The sequence below is a fragment of the Sus scrofa genome, chromosome 3 (assembly GCF_054392235.1).
Source record: "Sus scrofa isolate SSC_HxYL_T2T_F1_AM1 chromosome 3, Sscrofa_HxYL_maternal_Yorkshire_Landrace_v2.0, whole genome shotgun sequence".
Classification (NCBI taxonomy): Eukaryota; Metazoa; Chordata; class Mammalia; order Artiodactyla; family Suidae; genus Sus; species Sus scrofa.
This window is the reverse complement of record NC_139385.1, coordinates 556106-572566: the sequence shown is the minus strand read 5'-3', so window position 1 is coordinate 572566 and position 16461 is coordinate 556106. Positions and strand designations below refer to the sequence as shown.

Here is a 16461-nt window from a genome sequence, read left to right as displayed (position 1 = left end):
CTGTGGGATCTTTTAGAAGTGCAGAGCCTGGGGCCGCCCAGGCCTACCTGCAGGGTCAGAGTCTGCGCTTGACAAGGCCACGCTGTGCACGTGAACATTCACGCCCAGCCACGGACTTGGGGGGTCAGACAGAAGGGCAGGCCCACCTGTGCCGCCGGCAGGGGTGTGATGTCTTGTGAGGAGGGGTGGGGCCGGACTTGGGTGCCCCCCCCGAAACCTCAAGAAGGTCTGCAGGGGAGCAGGTGTGCGCGGGGGGCGAGAGGCCGAGGGCCTCCATCTCCTTTGTATTGTCTGCTCTGCTGGCCACACATTAAAGCAGAGTTGGGGGACAGGGGCTTGGCCTGCAGGGCACTGGATCCCGCCCCCAGGGAGAGGCTGGGTGGGGGTGGAAGGCGGCTTGGCCTGCCCGGTCCAGTGCCCCCCCTGCCTCCCACTGCCTGTGGGATCCTGAGCCTGCCCGGATCCAGGCCGCACAGCCCCAGTGTGGACACCCCGCCCCACAGGAGGGCAGTCGGGTCCTGGCTGGGGGACCAGCCGTGGGGAACCCTAGCTGGTTCTCTTCCTTTTTGTCTCTGCATGATTTTTCCCCTGAACTCGGTGGTTTGGGGTGCCTTCAGGGGGCTGCGCAACCATCACCACAGCCAGTTTTATTTACTTATTTAGGGCCACACCCGCGGCACATGGAGGTTCCAGGCTAGGGGTCCAATCGGAGCTGTAGCTGCCGGCCTGCACTACAGCGACAGCAACGCCAGATCCAAGCCATGCCTGCACCTACACCACAGCTCATGGCAACACGGGATCCTTAACCCACAGAGTGAGGCCAGGGATCGAACCCGCGACCTCATGGTTCCTCGTTCGATTGCTTCCACTGCGCCCCGGACAGGAACTCCCACCGTCAGTTGTAGAATTTTGTCATCGCTTCAGAAAGAACCCTGACCCCAGCCCCCGCCCCGCCCCCAGGCCAGGGCCACCATGGGTTCGTGGCTCCAGGCATCTGCTGAGCAGGTCCTGGGCCCAGCGGTCTCCTTCTGGGGACAGAGCTCACGGGGCGCGATCGCTCTGCACAGGAGCCCGTGCCAGTGCTTCCCCTTCTGTGGCCCGGCGACCCCACCGTGGGGATGGGCCACGGTCACCGTGGTGGACACTTGGGTGACTGCTCGCATCCGTGTGCACAGGTTCCCGAGAGCGTAGGTGCCGGGAGCCCCAGGATCTCGGGGCGTCAGAGACGCGGCTGCCCAGCACCTACCCCGCCCCCCGCGTGAGAGTCACGGTTTATCCTACAGGCCCCTCTGCACACATGGGGCGGGGGTCTTCCGCTGGGACCACCGGGCAGTGAATGACCACATAGATGCCTCCCCTGCCCCTTGGCCCCAGGAGCAGTGGGGGCCTCAGTTCCTAGAAGGGGAGGTTCCGAAGCTCCGCTTTTTGGGGGACTTTGTGCCCTGCCCCCCACTGTGTGACAGCGTCTGCCCACGTTCCCACCTGTCCTGTCCTTTGGGGTTTTCTTTGCTTGTCTTTTTTTGGCTGCGTCTGTGGCATGCGGAAGCTCTGGGGCGGGGGATCAAACCTGAGCCACAGCAGTGACCAGAACCACTGCAACAACACGCCGGGTCCAGATCCTTAACCAGCTCGCCACCAGGGAGCTCCTGGCATTTTCTCGTGAGGTGTGTGGCATCATCCGTGAGCTTTCTGCAGCCGGGCGCCCGGCTCCCGCTGCAGAGCGGGAGAGCTGTACACGTCAGTGGGCTCGGCACTTAGAGACCCCGGTGAGGACGTTTTTTCTAGGTTGTCTTTTGACTTTTGACTCATGGTGGTTTTTGCAGTGGAAACTTTTTTCTTTGAAGTAATCGAATTTATCAACCTTGTCTTTTGTGGTTCTGGGGCTTACAGCACAGTTAGATAGGCCTGCCCTAACCCCAGGATTATTTTTACTCAGAACGGCCTGATTTCTGTAATTCACATAGCATGCACCTCACCCTTTAAAGGGTACAACTCAGTAGGTTTCATGTGTTCACAGGGCTGTGCAGCCATCGCCACGAGCTAATTTCAGAATATTTTCACATCCCCGAACAAGCCCTTAGCTGTTCTCACCCCACCCCGCCCACCCCACCCCCGCCGAGAGTCCGATCTGCTTTCTGTCTCTGTGCATTTGCCTCTTGTGGATGTTTTGAATCCGTGGAGTCACACATGCGGCTTCTGGGTTTCCTTTCACTGAGCACCCTGTTTTCTAGACTCATCCAGGAGTCCCTGGTGGCTCAGCAGGTTAAGGATCTGCCCCTGTCGCTGCTGTGGCGGGTTCAGTCCCTGGCCCGGGACCTTCCTCATGCCTCGGGCGTGCCCTCCCCCTAGAAGACGCATCCATGTCGCCATGGGAACAGCACTTTCTTTTACGGCCGAGCTCATTTCCTTCCCAAACACAGACTCGTCCTGTTTATCCGCTCACCCGCTGATGGACACTTGGGCTGTCCCGTTTTCCAACTGTTATGAGCAGAGCTGCCGCGAGCGTCGGTGTGCAGGTTATAGCTGTGGGCGCTCTCAGTTCTCTCCGGAGGGAGTGGCGCTGCCCGGTAACTCCGTGACCATCTGAGATGAGCCCGTCTCCTCCCGCCAGGCTCCCGGTGCCCACCAGCTGCCCCCGAGGACCCGGGATCCTCCTTGTCCAGCCCTGACGGCTCTCTGCCTGTGACTTGGGCCATCCCGGCGGGCGCCGTGGAATCGTGTTGTGCTTCTGACTTGCATTTCCATAGTGGTTGGTGACGTTGAGTCTCTTGTCATCAGCCTCTTGGCCACTTGTACATCTTTTTGGGAGAAACGTCCATTCAAACCCTCTACCTGTTTAAAAAATGGTTGCCTGTTTCTTATTGAGTTAGTTTTATTATAAGGGTTTTATATATGCTGGATAAAGTCCCTGACCAGGTTGAGTATTTGCAAGTTGTTCTCATTCTGTGGGTTATATTTAAAAACAATTTTTTAATGGAGAAGTTCAGTTTATATTCTCTCTCTTTTATTTTTTTTATTTTTTAGTGCCACACCCGTGGAAGATGGAAGTGCCCAGGCGAGGAGTCTACCACAGCCACAGCCATGCCAGAGCCGAGCCACTCCTAGACCTCCACCCCAGCTCACGGCAACGCCAGATCCTTAACCCACTGAGCAAGGCCAGGGATCGAACCTGCGTCCTCATGGCTATAGCAGGGTTCTTAGCCCGCTGAGCCACCACGGGAACTGCCAGAAGTCACCACTTTAAAGTGAGCAGTCCGGAGGAGGAACGCATGATGGGGAGAGGCGTCCCCAGTACTCTGCGTTGGGAACACTGGACAGCCGCACGCAAAAGGAGCTGATATGAAAAATAAACTCAGAATGGATGAAAGACCTACTTTTAAGGCCTGAAACCATACGACTCCTTGAGGAGAGTGTAAGCAGTGGCTCTCCGACCTCGATCTTAGCAACGTTGCTTTGTCTTTTTGCCTTTTCTAGGGCCGCTCCCACGGCACATGGAGGTTCCCAGGCCAGGGGTCTAATCGGAGCTGTAGCCACCGGCCTACCCCACAGCCACAGCAATGTAGGATCTGAGCTGTGTCTGTGACCCACAGCACAGCTCACAGCAACACTGGATCCTTAACTCACTGAGCGAGGCCAGGGATCGAACCCGCAACCTCATGGTTCCTAGTTGGATTCGTTAACCACTGCGCCACGACGGGAACTCCTTAGCAACGTTGTTTTGAGTCTGTCTCCTCAGGTGAGAGCAACTAAACGCAAAAATAAGCAAATGGGGCTCCATTACAGTAAGAAGCTCTGCACGGCAAGAACAGTATGGATGAAATGAAACGGTCACCCGCTTAAGAGGAGAACAAGTTTGCAAATGATAGTGTATCTGATCAAGTGTTAGTACAGCACACATACCAAGAACTCAACCGAGTGTCAAGAAAAGAAACCAGGGAGTTCCCGTTGTGGCTCAGTGGTAACGCACACAGCTAGCATACCTGAGGATGTGGGTTCGGTCTCTGGCCTTGCTTGGTGGGTTAAGCATCCAGCACTGCCATGAGCTGTGGTGTAGGTCGCAGATGCGGCTCAGATCCCGCGTGGCCGTGGTGCAGCCTGGCAGCTGCGGCTCCGATTGGCCCCCTAGCCTGGGAGCCTCCATGTGCTGCGGGTGCGGCCCTACAAAGACAAAAAGAAAAAAAAAAAGAAGAAGAAGGGAGGGAGAGAAAGAGAGTTCAATTAAAAATGGGCAGAAGGTCTGAATAGACATTTTTCCAAAGACGCAGCGATGGCCACACGGCAGCGGGAGAGATGCTCCCGCCACTCGTCATCTGGGAGACGAAACTTCAAACCACAGCTAGGTATCGCCTCGCCCTCTCAGAACGACCGTCAGCGCAGAGACAGGAAACCGCAAGTGCAGGTGAGGATGTGGCGAGGAAGCCGCCTGCTCATTTGGCGGGGATGCGAATCGTTGCAGCCCCCTCGGAGCAGAGCTTCTCAGCAGACAACAGCAGCGCTGCCATGTGATCCAGCGATTCCACTCCTGGTATTTAGCAGAATTTTTTTTTTTTTTTTTTTTTTTTGGTCTTTTTGCTATTTATTGGGCCGCTCCCGTGGCATATGGAGGTTCCCAGGCTAGGGGTCGAATCGGAGCTGTAGCTGCCGGCCTACGCCAGAGCCACAGCAACGCGGGATCCGAGCCGCGTCTGCAACCCACACCACAGCTCACGGCAACGCTGGATCCTTAACCCACTGAGCAAGGGCAGGGACCGAACCCACAACCTCATGGTTCCTAGTCGGATTCGTTAACCACTGTGCCACGACGGGAACTCCCTATAACTATCTTTTGAATCATCCTGTGATTTTCATCTGTTTTTATTGACCTTGGAAGTTAGGTCTTTGATCCAGGTGGAGTTTATTCTGAGCGGGCCGTCTCCAGCGCCCCCACTTCTCTAACGGTTTCCAGTTTCCTGCTTATCACCACGTAACAGGCGTCACCACACTGTCCACCGGCTTCTCCTCTTACACCTGCTTCCTGGGGTGTTAGATCCTTTGGGGTTGGTTTCTGGACCTTCTGGTTCGTCCCATTGGCTGGCCTTCTGGTTTGTACTGCTGACGCCTAGTTGCACTGTAACGGGTGTTTGTGTTTTTTAAACAGTGATTTTTATTTTTTCCGTTAGAGCTGGCTTACGGTGTTCTGTCCGTTTTCTCCTGTGCAGCGAGGTGACCCGGTCGCACGTACGCGTGTGCATTCTTTTTCTCACATGAGCCTGCTCCCTCACACGGGACTAGACACGGTCCCCTGTGCCACACGGCGGGATCTCACTGCTCCTCCACTCGGAAGGCACTCGTCTGCGTCCAGGAACCCCCATCTCCCAGTCCCTCCCACGCCCTCCCTCCCTCTTGGCAACCCCCAGTCTGTCCTCCAAGTGCATGACTTTCTTTCCAGTGGGAAGGCTCCTTTGCGCCGTCTATTAGGTTTTAACATCTGCGAGCAAGAGTCTTCATTTTCGGAACTTGCGAGGATGATTTTGCTTGTTAATTTTCAAATGAACTGTAGAATCATTGCTAGCTTTAAAAGCGTCTATTCCCGGGTTTCTTTTGAAAATGGCTAAAAATAGATCAACCTGTGGCGGTGAGGGCTTTCCTCTCCGCAGCCAGCGGCGTGGTCTTTGCCTCTCCCGGGAGCGCCGGGTTTTCTCTGCAGAGACTGAGGGAGGCTCCCGAGGCCGAGCGGAGGTGTTCTGTTCCGCTCTTCTCCTCGGGGAGCCTGTCCTCCTGTTGGACGGCAGAGCAGACGGGTGTTTGCGTCGAAAAGCTGGGGCTGGTACAGTCTCAGCTGGTACCTGACCTTGGCCGCAGCGTCGTCCTGATGGGTTTTTGCCGGTGATGCTCTTGGGCCGTCTAGGATCCTGAGAGCGCGAAGACGTTGGAAGGAGGGGTCAGAGCGCAAGGGACCCGCACTCTGCCCCCGCCTCGGGGTCCCCGTGGGCAGGCCCCCTCCCCACACCAGACCCCATGCGCTCTGCCAGGGCCCTGGCACGTCTGCTTCTGTGCCCAGGACGCCCCGCTGCTCCAGGGGCCTCCCCGTTTGTCACCCCCACCCGGGAGGGCGCCCTGTCAGTGCCGTCCCTGTCGGCACACGCCCGGCCTCCGCAGCCTGTCTGCCTCACAGGCCAGGGGCCTCGCCTCCTGCTCCCCAGACGCCTCGGGCCACCCTGTGCCCCACGGGGCGGGTCCGAGGCACAAATCGGCCAGGCCCCGGGCAGAGCCCAGCGGCCCAGCCCCAGGCTGACCCCTCTCTCGCTCTCTCTCACAGTTCATGGCCTCCCGCGGGAACAGCGCAGCCAGAGCCGTGTTCGAGTCCCGGGTGCCTCCCTTCTACTACCGGCCCTCGGCCTCCGACTGCCAGTGAGTAACAGGGGCTTTGTGGGGCCCCCAGAGCAGGGAGGCGGCCTGGGCTGTCCTCCCGCTTGGCTGTGGCTCCCGGTGGAAGGAGGTGGGGACCTCCTGGGGTCCTGGGGCCGTGGGGGGCGGGTCTTGTCACGGGTCCGGCCGTCCACATGGCGCCCCCGGAGGAGGATGCCGGGCAGCTGTGGCCGTGCGGGGGCCACCCTGGCTCTGGGGGCCGGGCGTGGACGTGGGGAGGACTGGGGCCTCTCGCGTGTGCCCCTGGCACCCGGCACCCACCTCTCTGAGCCTCAGTGTCCCCTTGTGCCCACCCCATGGCACTGGGAGGTGACACGTATGCCTGGCATCTCTGCGCCCCACCTGGGCTCCCGCCGCCATGGCCCTCTCCCCACCCAGGCTGGGTGCTGTCCCCGCGCCCACCCTGACACTTCCCAGCCCTCCTTCCTCCGCGGGCCCTCGCTCGCCCCCCACCCCTCCCTCCTCTGGCCGCTCAGAGCTGGGGAGGGTGCGGGGTCCTTTCCTCCTTGGGTCCCGTGGCTCCTCGTACCTTCCTGGTGCCCAGCACAGGGTGGCACGCTGCCAGGTCCTGGAAGGTTGTGGAAGTCAGCGGAGGCACCTGGGGTGGGGCTGGAACTCCAGCCACGCGGGGGAGGTTGCCTGGGGTCTCTGGGTCCTTCCTGGAGTCTGTAGAGCGCTCTCCCCAGCACCCCGCACCCTCCGTGGCCCCCCCTCCCCGCCCTTCTCCTCGCCCTCCGAGCATCGAGCATCGGTCTCCCTGCACGCGCTGCCCACGCCCTCTGTGTCCGCAGAGCAGGCCTTGCCCTCAGGCGTCACTCAGGCCCCGATGGTCCCTCCTCCACTGGCTGGGGTCACGGCCGCTCACCAGCAGCATGGAGACCAAGGGCCCTTGAAACATCCCCGCAGCCCTCTGCTGACGAGGGGTCCGCTTCGAAACTTTCCCCCTCGCCTTCCTCCCAGGCTGGGGATGCACCCACGGGGGCTGGGGGGGGCGGTCTCTGGGCCAGGTGCTCGCAAGCCGCACAGTCTCAGGCTGCGGCTGCGTCTGGGCCCCTGCCCCCGGGGCAGCACCTCCCTGCTGCTGGCTCAGCGCTGTCTCCTCCTCGACTCACTCTGTGAGTCCCACCTGCTGCCACTGCAGACCCTGGGTGTGTGGGGCTGTGTGTCCAGGTCGATGTGAATGCGGGGTGGCCGCGGAGGGGCTGCTGGCCACTGCAGAAGGGCTGGGCGGTGGTCCAGACCCTGGGAACTTAGGGGCCGTGCTTCGCATGTGTTTCCTGCGGGTGGCGGCTCGCTGCGTCCTGTGCCGGGGCCTCAGCAGGTGTTTGCTCCACGGGCCTGGGAGGCGGGCCCGTTCAGAGCCTGCTTCACACCTCAGTGTAGCACAGCCCCCTCCATCCCCACCCCAGCCCCCAAATCCTGAGACGTCCCTCCTGGGCTCACGGGGACATCAGCGCCACGCCCACCCGGCCTGAAAGCAAAGCGGCAGCCCTTCCCGAGCCCTGGCGGCATCAGCACGGCTGCTCTGTGGGCTGTGCCGCCGGCCTGCACACCCTGCAGCCCCACCTGTCGGCACGGGTGGCCTGTGTCCCCTGGGTGCTTGGTTGACCCTCTGAGTCCTGGTTCCTGTCAGCTCAGAGCCTCCCAGGTAACCGGGCGTCCCCATCTGGACGTGCTCTGAACCCCGGTCAGGCCCCACCTTCCAGAAGCCGCTACTGTGTGAAGGTTCACGGGAGCCGAGGCTGCCCCTCCTCGTTCCCAGGGGGGCTCAGGTCTGCCCAGAACAAGCCACGGATGCCGGGAGGGGTGGGGTCCTGGGAAGGGCCCCTCCAGGCTGACACCCACAGGGAAGGCTAACCAGGCAGCCCCGACACCAGGATGTGGAGGCTGGTGGCTGAGCTCACTGTGGAGCACTGTGCAGTGGTGGTGAGCCGTGTGAATGCCGGTGGAGAAGGTGGAGAAACCGTGCCGCAGCAGAGAGAGGGGGAAGGCCGGTGTAGACTGTGGGGCGCTGTGCAGCAGTGGAGAGGGGGGTGAATGCCGTGTAGACTGTGGGGCACTGTGCAGCAGTGAAGAGGGGGGTGAATGCCGTGTAGACTGTGGGGCGCTGTGCAACAGTGAAGAGGGGGTAAATGCCGTGTAGACTGTGGGGCGCTGTGCAGCAGTGAAGAGGGGCTGAATGCCGTGTAGACTGTGGGGCGCTGTGCAGCAGTGAAGAGGGGGGTGAATGCCGTGTAGACTGTGGGGCGCTGTGCAACAGTGAAGAGGGGGGTGAATGCTGTGTAGACTGTGGGGCGTTGTGCAGCGGTGGAGAGGGGGGTGAATGCTGTGTAGACTGTGGGGCGCTGTGCAGCAGTGGAGAGGGGGGTGAATGCCGTGTAGACTGTGGGGCGCTGTGCAGTGGTGGCAGGGCTGTGAATGCCGTGTAGACTGTGGGGCGCTGTGCAGCAGTGAAGAGGGGGGTGAATGCCGTGTAGACTGTGGGGCGCTGTGCGGCGGTGGCAGGGCTGTGAATGCTGTGTGGACTGTGGGGAGCCGCCTCCCCAGCTGTGCACACTTAGGGCAGGTTTGCAGCAGCGCCCCTCCCCCGACCCCGCCACTGGCGGCAAAGGCCCAGTGGCCTGCTGTGAGGCGGGGACGGTGCTGCGTGCTCCCAGGGCGTCAGGAGGACACGGTGAAGTGGTGGGTTGGGTGGCCGGGGTCTGGCCCGGGGCGCGTTCCCTGGAGGCTGCGGTCCCCCTGCTTCCTGCCGTCCGGAGCTCGGAGCCCACGGGCCTGGGATAAGGATCAGAGGGTCTGGGACGCGGCTGCTTTTAGTGGCCGGCCCGGTACCCAGGCCCCCTCCTTTGTCACCCGAGCTGGGTTCCGACCCCGACGCCCAGGGAGAGCCGTGTTGGCTCCTCGCAGCGTGGCCTCCCACGGAGCCACCCCTCCTGCCCCCTGCGTGGTGGGGTGGGCAGGCGCAGCCCCTGATTCCCTGCAGAGAGGTTCGGGGGGTGGGGGCCCCCTGGGCAGAGTCCCGGCTGGAGAGGGCTCTGTGCCAGCTTCCTGGCTAAGCGGGAGAAACTCGGCGCCTCCCGGCCCTGGGGCTGTGCGGGGTGGGCCCTCCCGTGGTCGCCCCGCTGTGGCGTGTGTCCGGCCGTCCCCTTCTCATCAGGGCCGCGGTCCGGGGTGACCTCGCCTTAACTCAGCGATGCGGAGCTCCTGCTCCCAGACGAGCCTGGACCCAAGGCCTCGCAGGGAGGACTCCAGCTTGAATTTGGGGGGTGGGGGGACACAGTCTGCTGTGCAAGAGCCTCCCAAGTCGCACGGGGACACCGAGAGGCCCGGGCTTGCTTGGGGCGGGTGGACATGAAAGCTGGGACGTGGGTCTGAGGGCTCCGGGAGGATGGAGAGCGGTCTCCCGGGACGGCCTGGGTGACCTGCTCACGGTGCAGGAGGGGAGGCCGAGGGTCACCTCCCTGGGGGCAGAGCCCAGGCCCCGACTCTGGGCAGGGTGCCCTAAAGCTGTGACTTGGGGCTGAGCACCAGGAAAGCGACCTGGGAGCCGCCGCTCACACCACACGCCCCTCCTCCCGGCCCCCAGCCTGGGGCCGGGCAGCCGGTGGGTGGGTGCCGGGCAGGAGTGGGCCCCGGAGGCCACTGCTGGTCCCAGCTCCCACTGCGCTGGGTGAGGGGACCCACGCGGGCCTCAAGGCCCGGGCCCTGATGCCGGGCCCCCCGGAGCCCCAGGACATGGTTGTTTCATCCTGGCCCGAGACCACCAGCCCAGTGACACCCGGGGTGTCACGGGCACCCTGTTGACACTGGATTTCCCCACGGCTGAAGGCTGGGCTGGGTGGTCTGAGGAGGCCAGGACCCTTGCTGCGGCAGGGCTGGCCCAGGCACCCTGGCTGTCGCCGGTGGGAGGGCCCCTGGTGGCGGAGTGGCTTGGGCACGCTCTGCCAAGCTGGACTCCCTCCCACTGCCCCTCCAGAAGCCTCAGTGCCAGGCCTGGCGACCCCCCGGTGCAGGTGTGAGCCCCAGGGCCAGCGTTGTGGCAGCCAGTGGCCTGGGCCTCAGGGGACCCTGCCTGATGGGGTGCAGATGAGCCCGCAATGGCTGTGAGCAGAGGGGGCTCCGGGCTCACACAGGCGTGGACCCGGGTCCTGCTCACGGCTGGGAGGCCAGGGGTGCTACCCTGTTCCAGACAAGAAACGGGGTGCAAGATGCCTCTGAATCCCCAGGGTCACAGGCCAGACCCCTGTGAGGGGCCCTCACCTGGAAGTGGGGACCCTGCAGATGTGAGATGCTGGGTTTAGGGTGGGCCTGAAATCCGGTGGCTGGTGTCCTTATTTTTGCATTTTTTATTTTTATTTTTTGGTCATTTCTAGGGCTACACCCGCGGCATATGGAGGTTCCCAGGCTAGGGGTCTGATCGGAGATGTAGCCACGAGCCTACGCCACAGCCACAGCCACATGGGATCCGAGCCATGTCTGCGACCCACACCACAGCTCTGGGCAACGCCAGATTCTTAACCCACGGAGCGAGGCCAGGGATCAAGCCCGCAACCTTAACCACTGCGCCAGGACGGGACTTCTGCTGGTGTCCTTCCTAGAGGCACGGGGAGGCAGACACTCAGGGAGAGGCCTCTGGCTGGGGGCCGTGGCCACAGCCCCAGGAGCGCCCCCCCCCCCGCCCCCGCCGCCCCCGGAGCAGCCCCTCCCGGGCTGAGCAGGAGGACCCAGCCCCGCGCCTGACTTAGGTCTGGCCTCGGATTTGGGAGCCTCGTCCTTGCTGCTGTGAGGCACCCAGGTTGGGGCAGTTTGTTTGTGCAGCCGCGAGACCCCCGGGCACAGCCACAGAGCCGGGGTCCCCGAGCCCCAGCCGAGGGCGGGGCTGTAGCAGGGGACTGGGTGTGAGCCCCGCCTGAGGATGGCCGTGGGGCCCAGCGAGATGCCTGAGGCTTCCGGTTCATTCTGTTCTGGAAGATGCCCTCGACGGAGGGGCGGAGCCGGGCCGGGCCCCCCCCCGCCTGGGGGCGCACGCCCGGGTCGTGGCGGGTCCAGGGAGGGCGGCCTCGTCCACCCGAGGGGCCACCTCTCCGTGGTGACATCAGCTGAAAGCCCTCTGGGGACGGGGTCTGGGCACACACCGGCGCGAGCGCGGAGACGAGGCGGCCGGGGGGCTGGCAGGGCCACGGTGGGCAGAGGGCCGAGGCGAGGTCAGGCCATGGGCCACAAGGCCGTGTGGGCACTGGAAGGACGAGGGAGGGGCACTGAGGCTTTTGAGCCAAGAGCACAGCGGCCGCGTGTCCCCCCGGCTGCGCGGGGCCCTGGGGCGAGAGGGCATCTTGCACCCCGTTTCTGGTCTGGGGCGAGGGGAGGAGGCGGCAGGCAGGTCGTGCTGCCCCTGGAGCGGGCTCTCCTCCCTCCTCGGCTCCTAGGCCGGCTGGCCTGGTGCGCTGAGGGCAGGCGGGGCGAGGGGTGTCCCTTGCCCTTCCTTGGTCCCAGCGTGAGTCCAGCCTCTGCCAGCCGAGCTTGTGTAAAAGGGAGGGATCCCCTCTGTGGGGAGATGGGCCCACGCGCTCCGTGCAGGGAGCCGCACGTCGCAGATTCGCCGACACGACCGGACAGGAAGCGGACGCAGGCTGGGGTTCGGGGGAGGCACTGCTAACTGGTACGGGGTTTTCCTTGGGGGCGATGGAGTGTTCTGGAACTGGCTCATGGTGGCGGCTGCACCACCTGTGGCTGTGCCCCGAGCCCCTGCATGGCGCACGCCAGCGGGTGGATTCACGGCATGGGGGTCACATCTTGGTTTTTCCGGGGGGTGTCAAGGGGTGAAGCTGTCTCATCAGCAGATGATATTGGAGTTCGGGCCTGGGGACCCTGCCGCCTGCCCCCCGCCCCCTGTGCGAGGTGGCGGGACCCTGTCCAGGGCCCGCCTTCCACCCGGAGCCTCGCGAGGTGCCGAGGTCAGGCCAGGACCGTCCCCACCGCACTTCTCTCTCCCCAGACTCCTGCGGGAGCAGTGGATCCGCGCCAAGTACGAACGGCAGGAGTTCACCCACCCCGAGAGGCAGGAGCCCTACTCTGCAGGTGAGGCTGCGGCACCCGTCCGTCCGTCCGTCCGTCCTTAGGGGTCTCTGCCCCCCCACCCCCCGAGCCTACGTGGGGTGTTTGTGTTCGTCCGTCGCCCCTGACGCTGAGCCGGCTGCCCTGGCACCAGGGGCCCCACGGCTGTCACCCAGCCCTGACCCTTGATGGAGGATGGGGGCGTGTGGGGAACCGCAGGCTGGCCAGGGACCTCTGGGCTGGCGGGGGCGGCGCCTCTGCCCTGGGGGGCCCACAGGGTGGGTGGGTCCTGGTGGGAGGGGCATGGACGGGGGTGGCGCGGGGCCCAGGCGGCTCCAGAGCGTGGCGGCACCACCGCGAGTGGGGCAGGCGCCGGGCTTGGTCAGCACGTGGATGTGTGCTGCTGGGGGTGTTCAGATGCAGGCGGCGCAGAGGGAGCGGGGAGGCGGGGAGGGCTCTGTGCAGCCCCCGCTCCCACGCAGCGGCCACTCCTCGTCCCTCTGCTCCGGAGCCCCTGACGCGGCCCGGGTCTGGTGTGCGGCCTGGACTCAGTCCCTTCCACCCAGAGAGCTGTCATGCACCCTGATATCCCTGAGGCGGGAGGGAGGGAGGGGCGGCCGGACACTCTTTTGCCTCCCTGCTCTGGGACCCCGGGGGGACTCACCCCCGAGCGTCTCCCACACATGAACGTCTCAGCAGTTTGTGATGACAGCCTGTGGCCTCGTTTCAGAGGCAAGGGCAGGATTTTGCGTCTGTTCCTGTGTCAGGATCTCTGGTTGTGAGCAACAGAAATCCAACCCAGTCCAGGAAACAGGAGATGGATAGGCTCACATGGTTGTTCTGGCTTCAGGCATGGCTTGATCTAGGGGTTCAGTCAGTGCCGTCAGGACTTTGTTCCGGTGTCTGCTCTGCCGGTTCTGCCTCTCCCGGTGGCGGCTTCACTGCAGCAGGTTCGCACTTCCCACCCCTCACCTTTGGGTTCCGTGAGGAAACGGCGAGTGTGACTTGCACAGAAGTGTCAGGAACAGTCTCAGCTGTGGCCCAGACTGGTCTGGGGTGGGCGTGTGACCTCGTCCCAATGGCCTTTCTGCCTCTGGAGTCCTCTCGAGAAAGCGGGGGTGCTCAGGGCGGCACAACCACGGGTCCTCCCGGTGGGGTGTGGGAGGGTGGGCACCTGTAGGTGTGTTTGGGTGTCAGGTGGCTGCGGCCAGGCTCCTCATGGTTCCGGAGGCTGTGGCCCCGTGGCCGGCCAGGAGGCCCCGTTTCAAAGCCCCCCGATACCACTGCCATCCTTCCCGTGAAACATCCCGAAACCTCGAGAGGGCTCGGCGCCCCAGACGAGGGACGGGGGTGAGGCCTGCAGGTGTGCAGGTGGCAGTGGTGAGTGGGTGGCCTCTGAAGGCCCAGCTTCTCCGTCAGACCCTCAGGGCAGCAGAGGAGTGTAGGCCTGGGTCTCACCTGCGCCTGGACAAGTGCAGGCCTGCGGGGCGCCATTTGCGGTGTGTTGGGGGCAGCAGAGGGCTCGTCCTTCGCAGGATGGCATAAGAGAGGCGAGCTCAGCTGGGTCCCGGGACTCTGGAGGGACTGGGGCGCAGACCCCTCCTCCAGCCTGAGGCCCCGGCTCCCCACTCCGTCCGCAGGGCCTTTGTGCACATGTGCCCCCACCTCTGAGCACTGGTCCCCGTGGCCCTCCCAGCCCCGCAGACTCACACATCACCTCCAGGTGGGGAGCCCCCAGCCTTGGGCCCCTCTGCCCTCCACTCAGAGATGGCTGCTGCTGACAGGGCCCCGCACAGAGGCCCTTTAAAGAGGCACTTTGGTTCCCATTTCACTAAGGCCATCATCCCAAGTCTTAATGCCACCTCTTCCTCTAGCCTTCAAAATTCATGCCTGGGCCCCCCAACCTGCACCCCACTGGGCCAAGCCCTGAGGTTTACAGGAAGGGACCCCTGGGTGTATGGGGCCCTGGGGGCCACCAGCAGGGTCCCCACCTCCAGGGAACCACCCCGGGGCAAGGCCACCCTCAAGGGGAAGTGCAGGGTGCCCAGTGCTGGGCCCCGCTGCCCAGCGCTCCATGGGATGGAGGGACCAGGCCTCAGCAGCTCCCAGCCTCCTCTTGCCCACCCTCCCCCCAGCCTTCGCCCCCACTCCCACCACACCGCCCAGGGCAGGTGGAACAGGTGGCCTCCTACAGCCCCGACTGGACTGGCACTCCCTGGCCGCCTGCCCGGCTCGTTGTTCTTTGCAAGGCCCCGCCCCCCCCAGGAGCACTGGGGGTTCCCGTGGGTCCTTCCCAGTCTGCCCCCCCGTTTGCCACAGCGCACTTTCCCACAGCACAGGGACGGCACGCCCACAGCCACCGAGAAGGCGGAAGTGCCGGGAAGGGGAACCCGCAGGGCGTGGGGAAGCCGCTCTGAGGGGTGAGGTGGCCGAGGGAGGCCTGGGCCGGGGGGCCCATCTGCCCAGGTCGGGCTCAGAGGGGCTGCTGGGGACCTGAGGTCACAGTGGAGTGGGGTCCCCCCCACCGGGCATGGCACCTGCCAGGGCCTCGGGGGAGCCCAGCCCCCACCACGCTTAGGGCGCCCACGGAGGCGTCCACTGCTAAGGCGTGAGGGAGGAGCGCCAGGGCCACGCGGTCCCCAGGTGTCACCCCGGACGCCTGTGAGGCACAGGAGCCGGCCGCGACTTCCCAGTGCAGAGAGGGCCGGCCTCCGTGGCGGGTCGGGGTCAGCAGTCAGAGGCCGTCAGATGAGCCGCGAAGGCCAGGGCCGGGCACCGACCAGCACCCCCAGCGGTGAACACGGGCAGAGGGCGGCTCAGGGTGGACCCGGCTCCGGGGCCGGGGCGGCGGTCTTCTCGGCGGTGTTCTGGGTGCTGTCGGGCACCCGCCCGGCTTGGATGTTTCCACATGGTGGGGGTGGGCTGAGCACCCACAGCCCAGGTATGGGAGGGTGTGGCGACCCCGGACGGCAGGCCGGTGCCAGCCTGGCACTGCCGCCCTCGGCCAAGGTCACGGGTGTGCGAGAGAATGCGGTAGAGACGCGGGGGCGCCTGGGCCAGGCCCCGCCTCCCGCCGCCCCAGGCCCTGCAGGCGCGTCTCTGGGGTGACCCCGCGTAGCAGCTGCTCCTGGCTCCGTCCCCAGACCATCCCCGCCTGGAGCCAGAGCCTCAAGGGCCGCCTTTCACAGGCTGACAATGGCCCCTGTTGTCCAGGGGCCCGGCGCCCCTGTCACCAACAGACTCAGCACCTCCCACCGCAGCTTGGACCCACTCCTGCCTCGGGGGGCACCCCACCCCCAAGAGTGGAGCCCTAGGGGCAGGAACCTGCCACCCCACGCCCAGGCTTGCCCTCCTGTGTGGCGGAGGCACGGGGCCACTGCGGGCACATGAAGCGACATCACTGCAGGTGCAAGGGGCCCAAGGCATCTCTGCCACTTTCTGCCTGCGTTTTGGGGTTAGGTCCGTTGCTCTCTGTGATGGAGCCTGTGTGTGGGTCTCGGATTTAAGAAGTGGGGGGGGCACTCTTGGGGTGACACAGCTCCGATGGCAGGGACCCCACCCCAGCTCTGTAGGTGCCGGGCAGCCTGGGGTGGGGGCGGGGGCTCCCGTGTCGACCTCTTGGGGAACAGAACCTGGAAACCAGGCCCCTGGCCTCCTGGGCAGGTGGCCGGAGTGGGCATCCCCTGTGCGTCTGGCCCAGAGGACACCCCTCCGCCGGGGCCCTGCCAGGCACAAGCCACATGGCGAGCCTGGAGGGCCAGCCTGGGGCCTGGGCACAGAGGCCCGCCAGCCATGTGTCTCCTCCCAGCAAGGCCGCTTGGTCCCTGCTCCAGTCCACAAAGATGTTAGTGAGACCCACCCATGCGACCTGCAGGTCCCGCCTGCCGAGCCCCCTCTGGTTAGTCCTCCAGCCCTGATCTGCAGCCGCCCAGCGGTGCCTTTTCCAGGGGGTCGCTCCCTGGATGGCGCTGTGGTCTGAGGCCTGTCTGGGGCCTGTGA

The 16461-nt window shown here is 64.4% G+C and overlaps 1 protein-coding gene across 23 annotated transcripts in view; it reads left to right on the top strand.

Annotated features, from left to right (window-relative positions):
- The window catches only part of ADAP1 (ArfGAP with dual PH domains 1), an 81589-nt gene that overhangs the window by 42745 nt on the left and 22383 nt on the right, over positions 1-16461 (top strand). For 20 of the 23 annotated variants that reach the window (XM_085015886.1, XM_085015884.1, XM_085015874.1 and 17 more), the window contains 2 exon segments: positions 6299-6390; positions 12404-12486. In XM_085015886.1, coding sequence (XP_084872012.1) covers positions 6302-6390; positions 12404-12486 — 172 coding nt within the window. In that variant the 5' untranslated portion in view covers positions 6299-6301. 23 annotated transcript variants of the gene reach the window in all.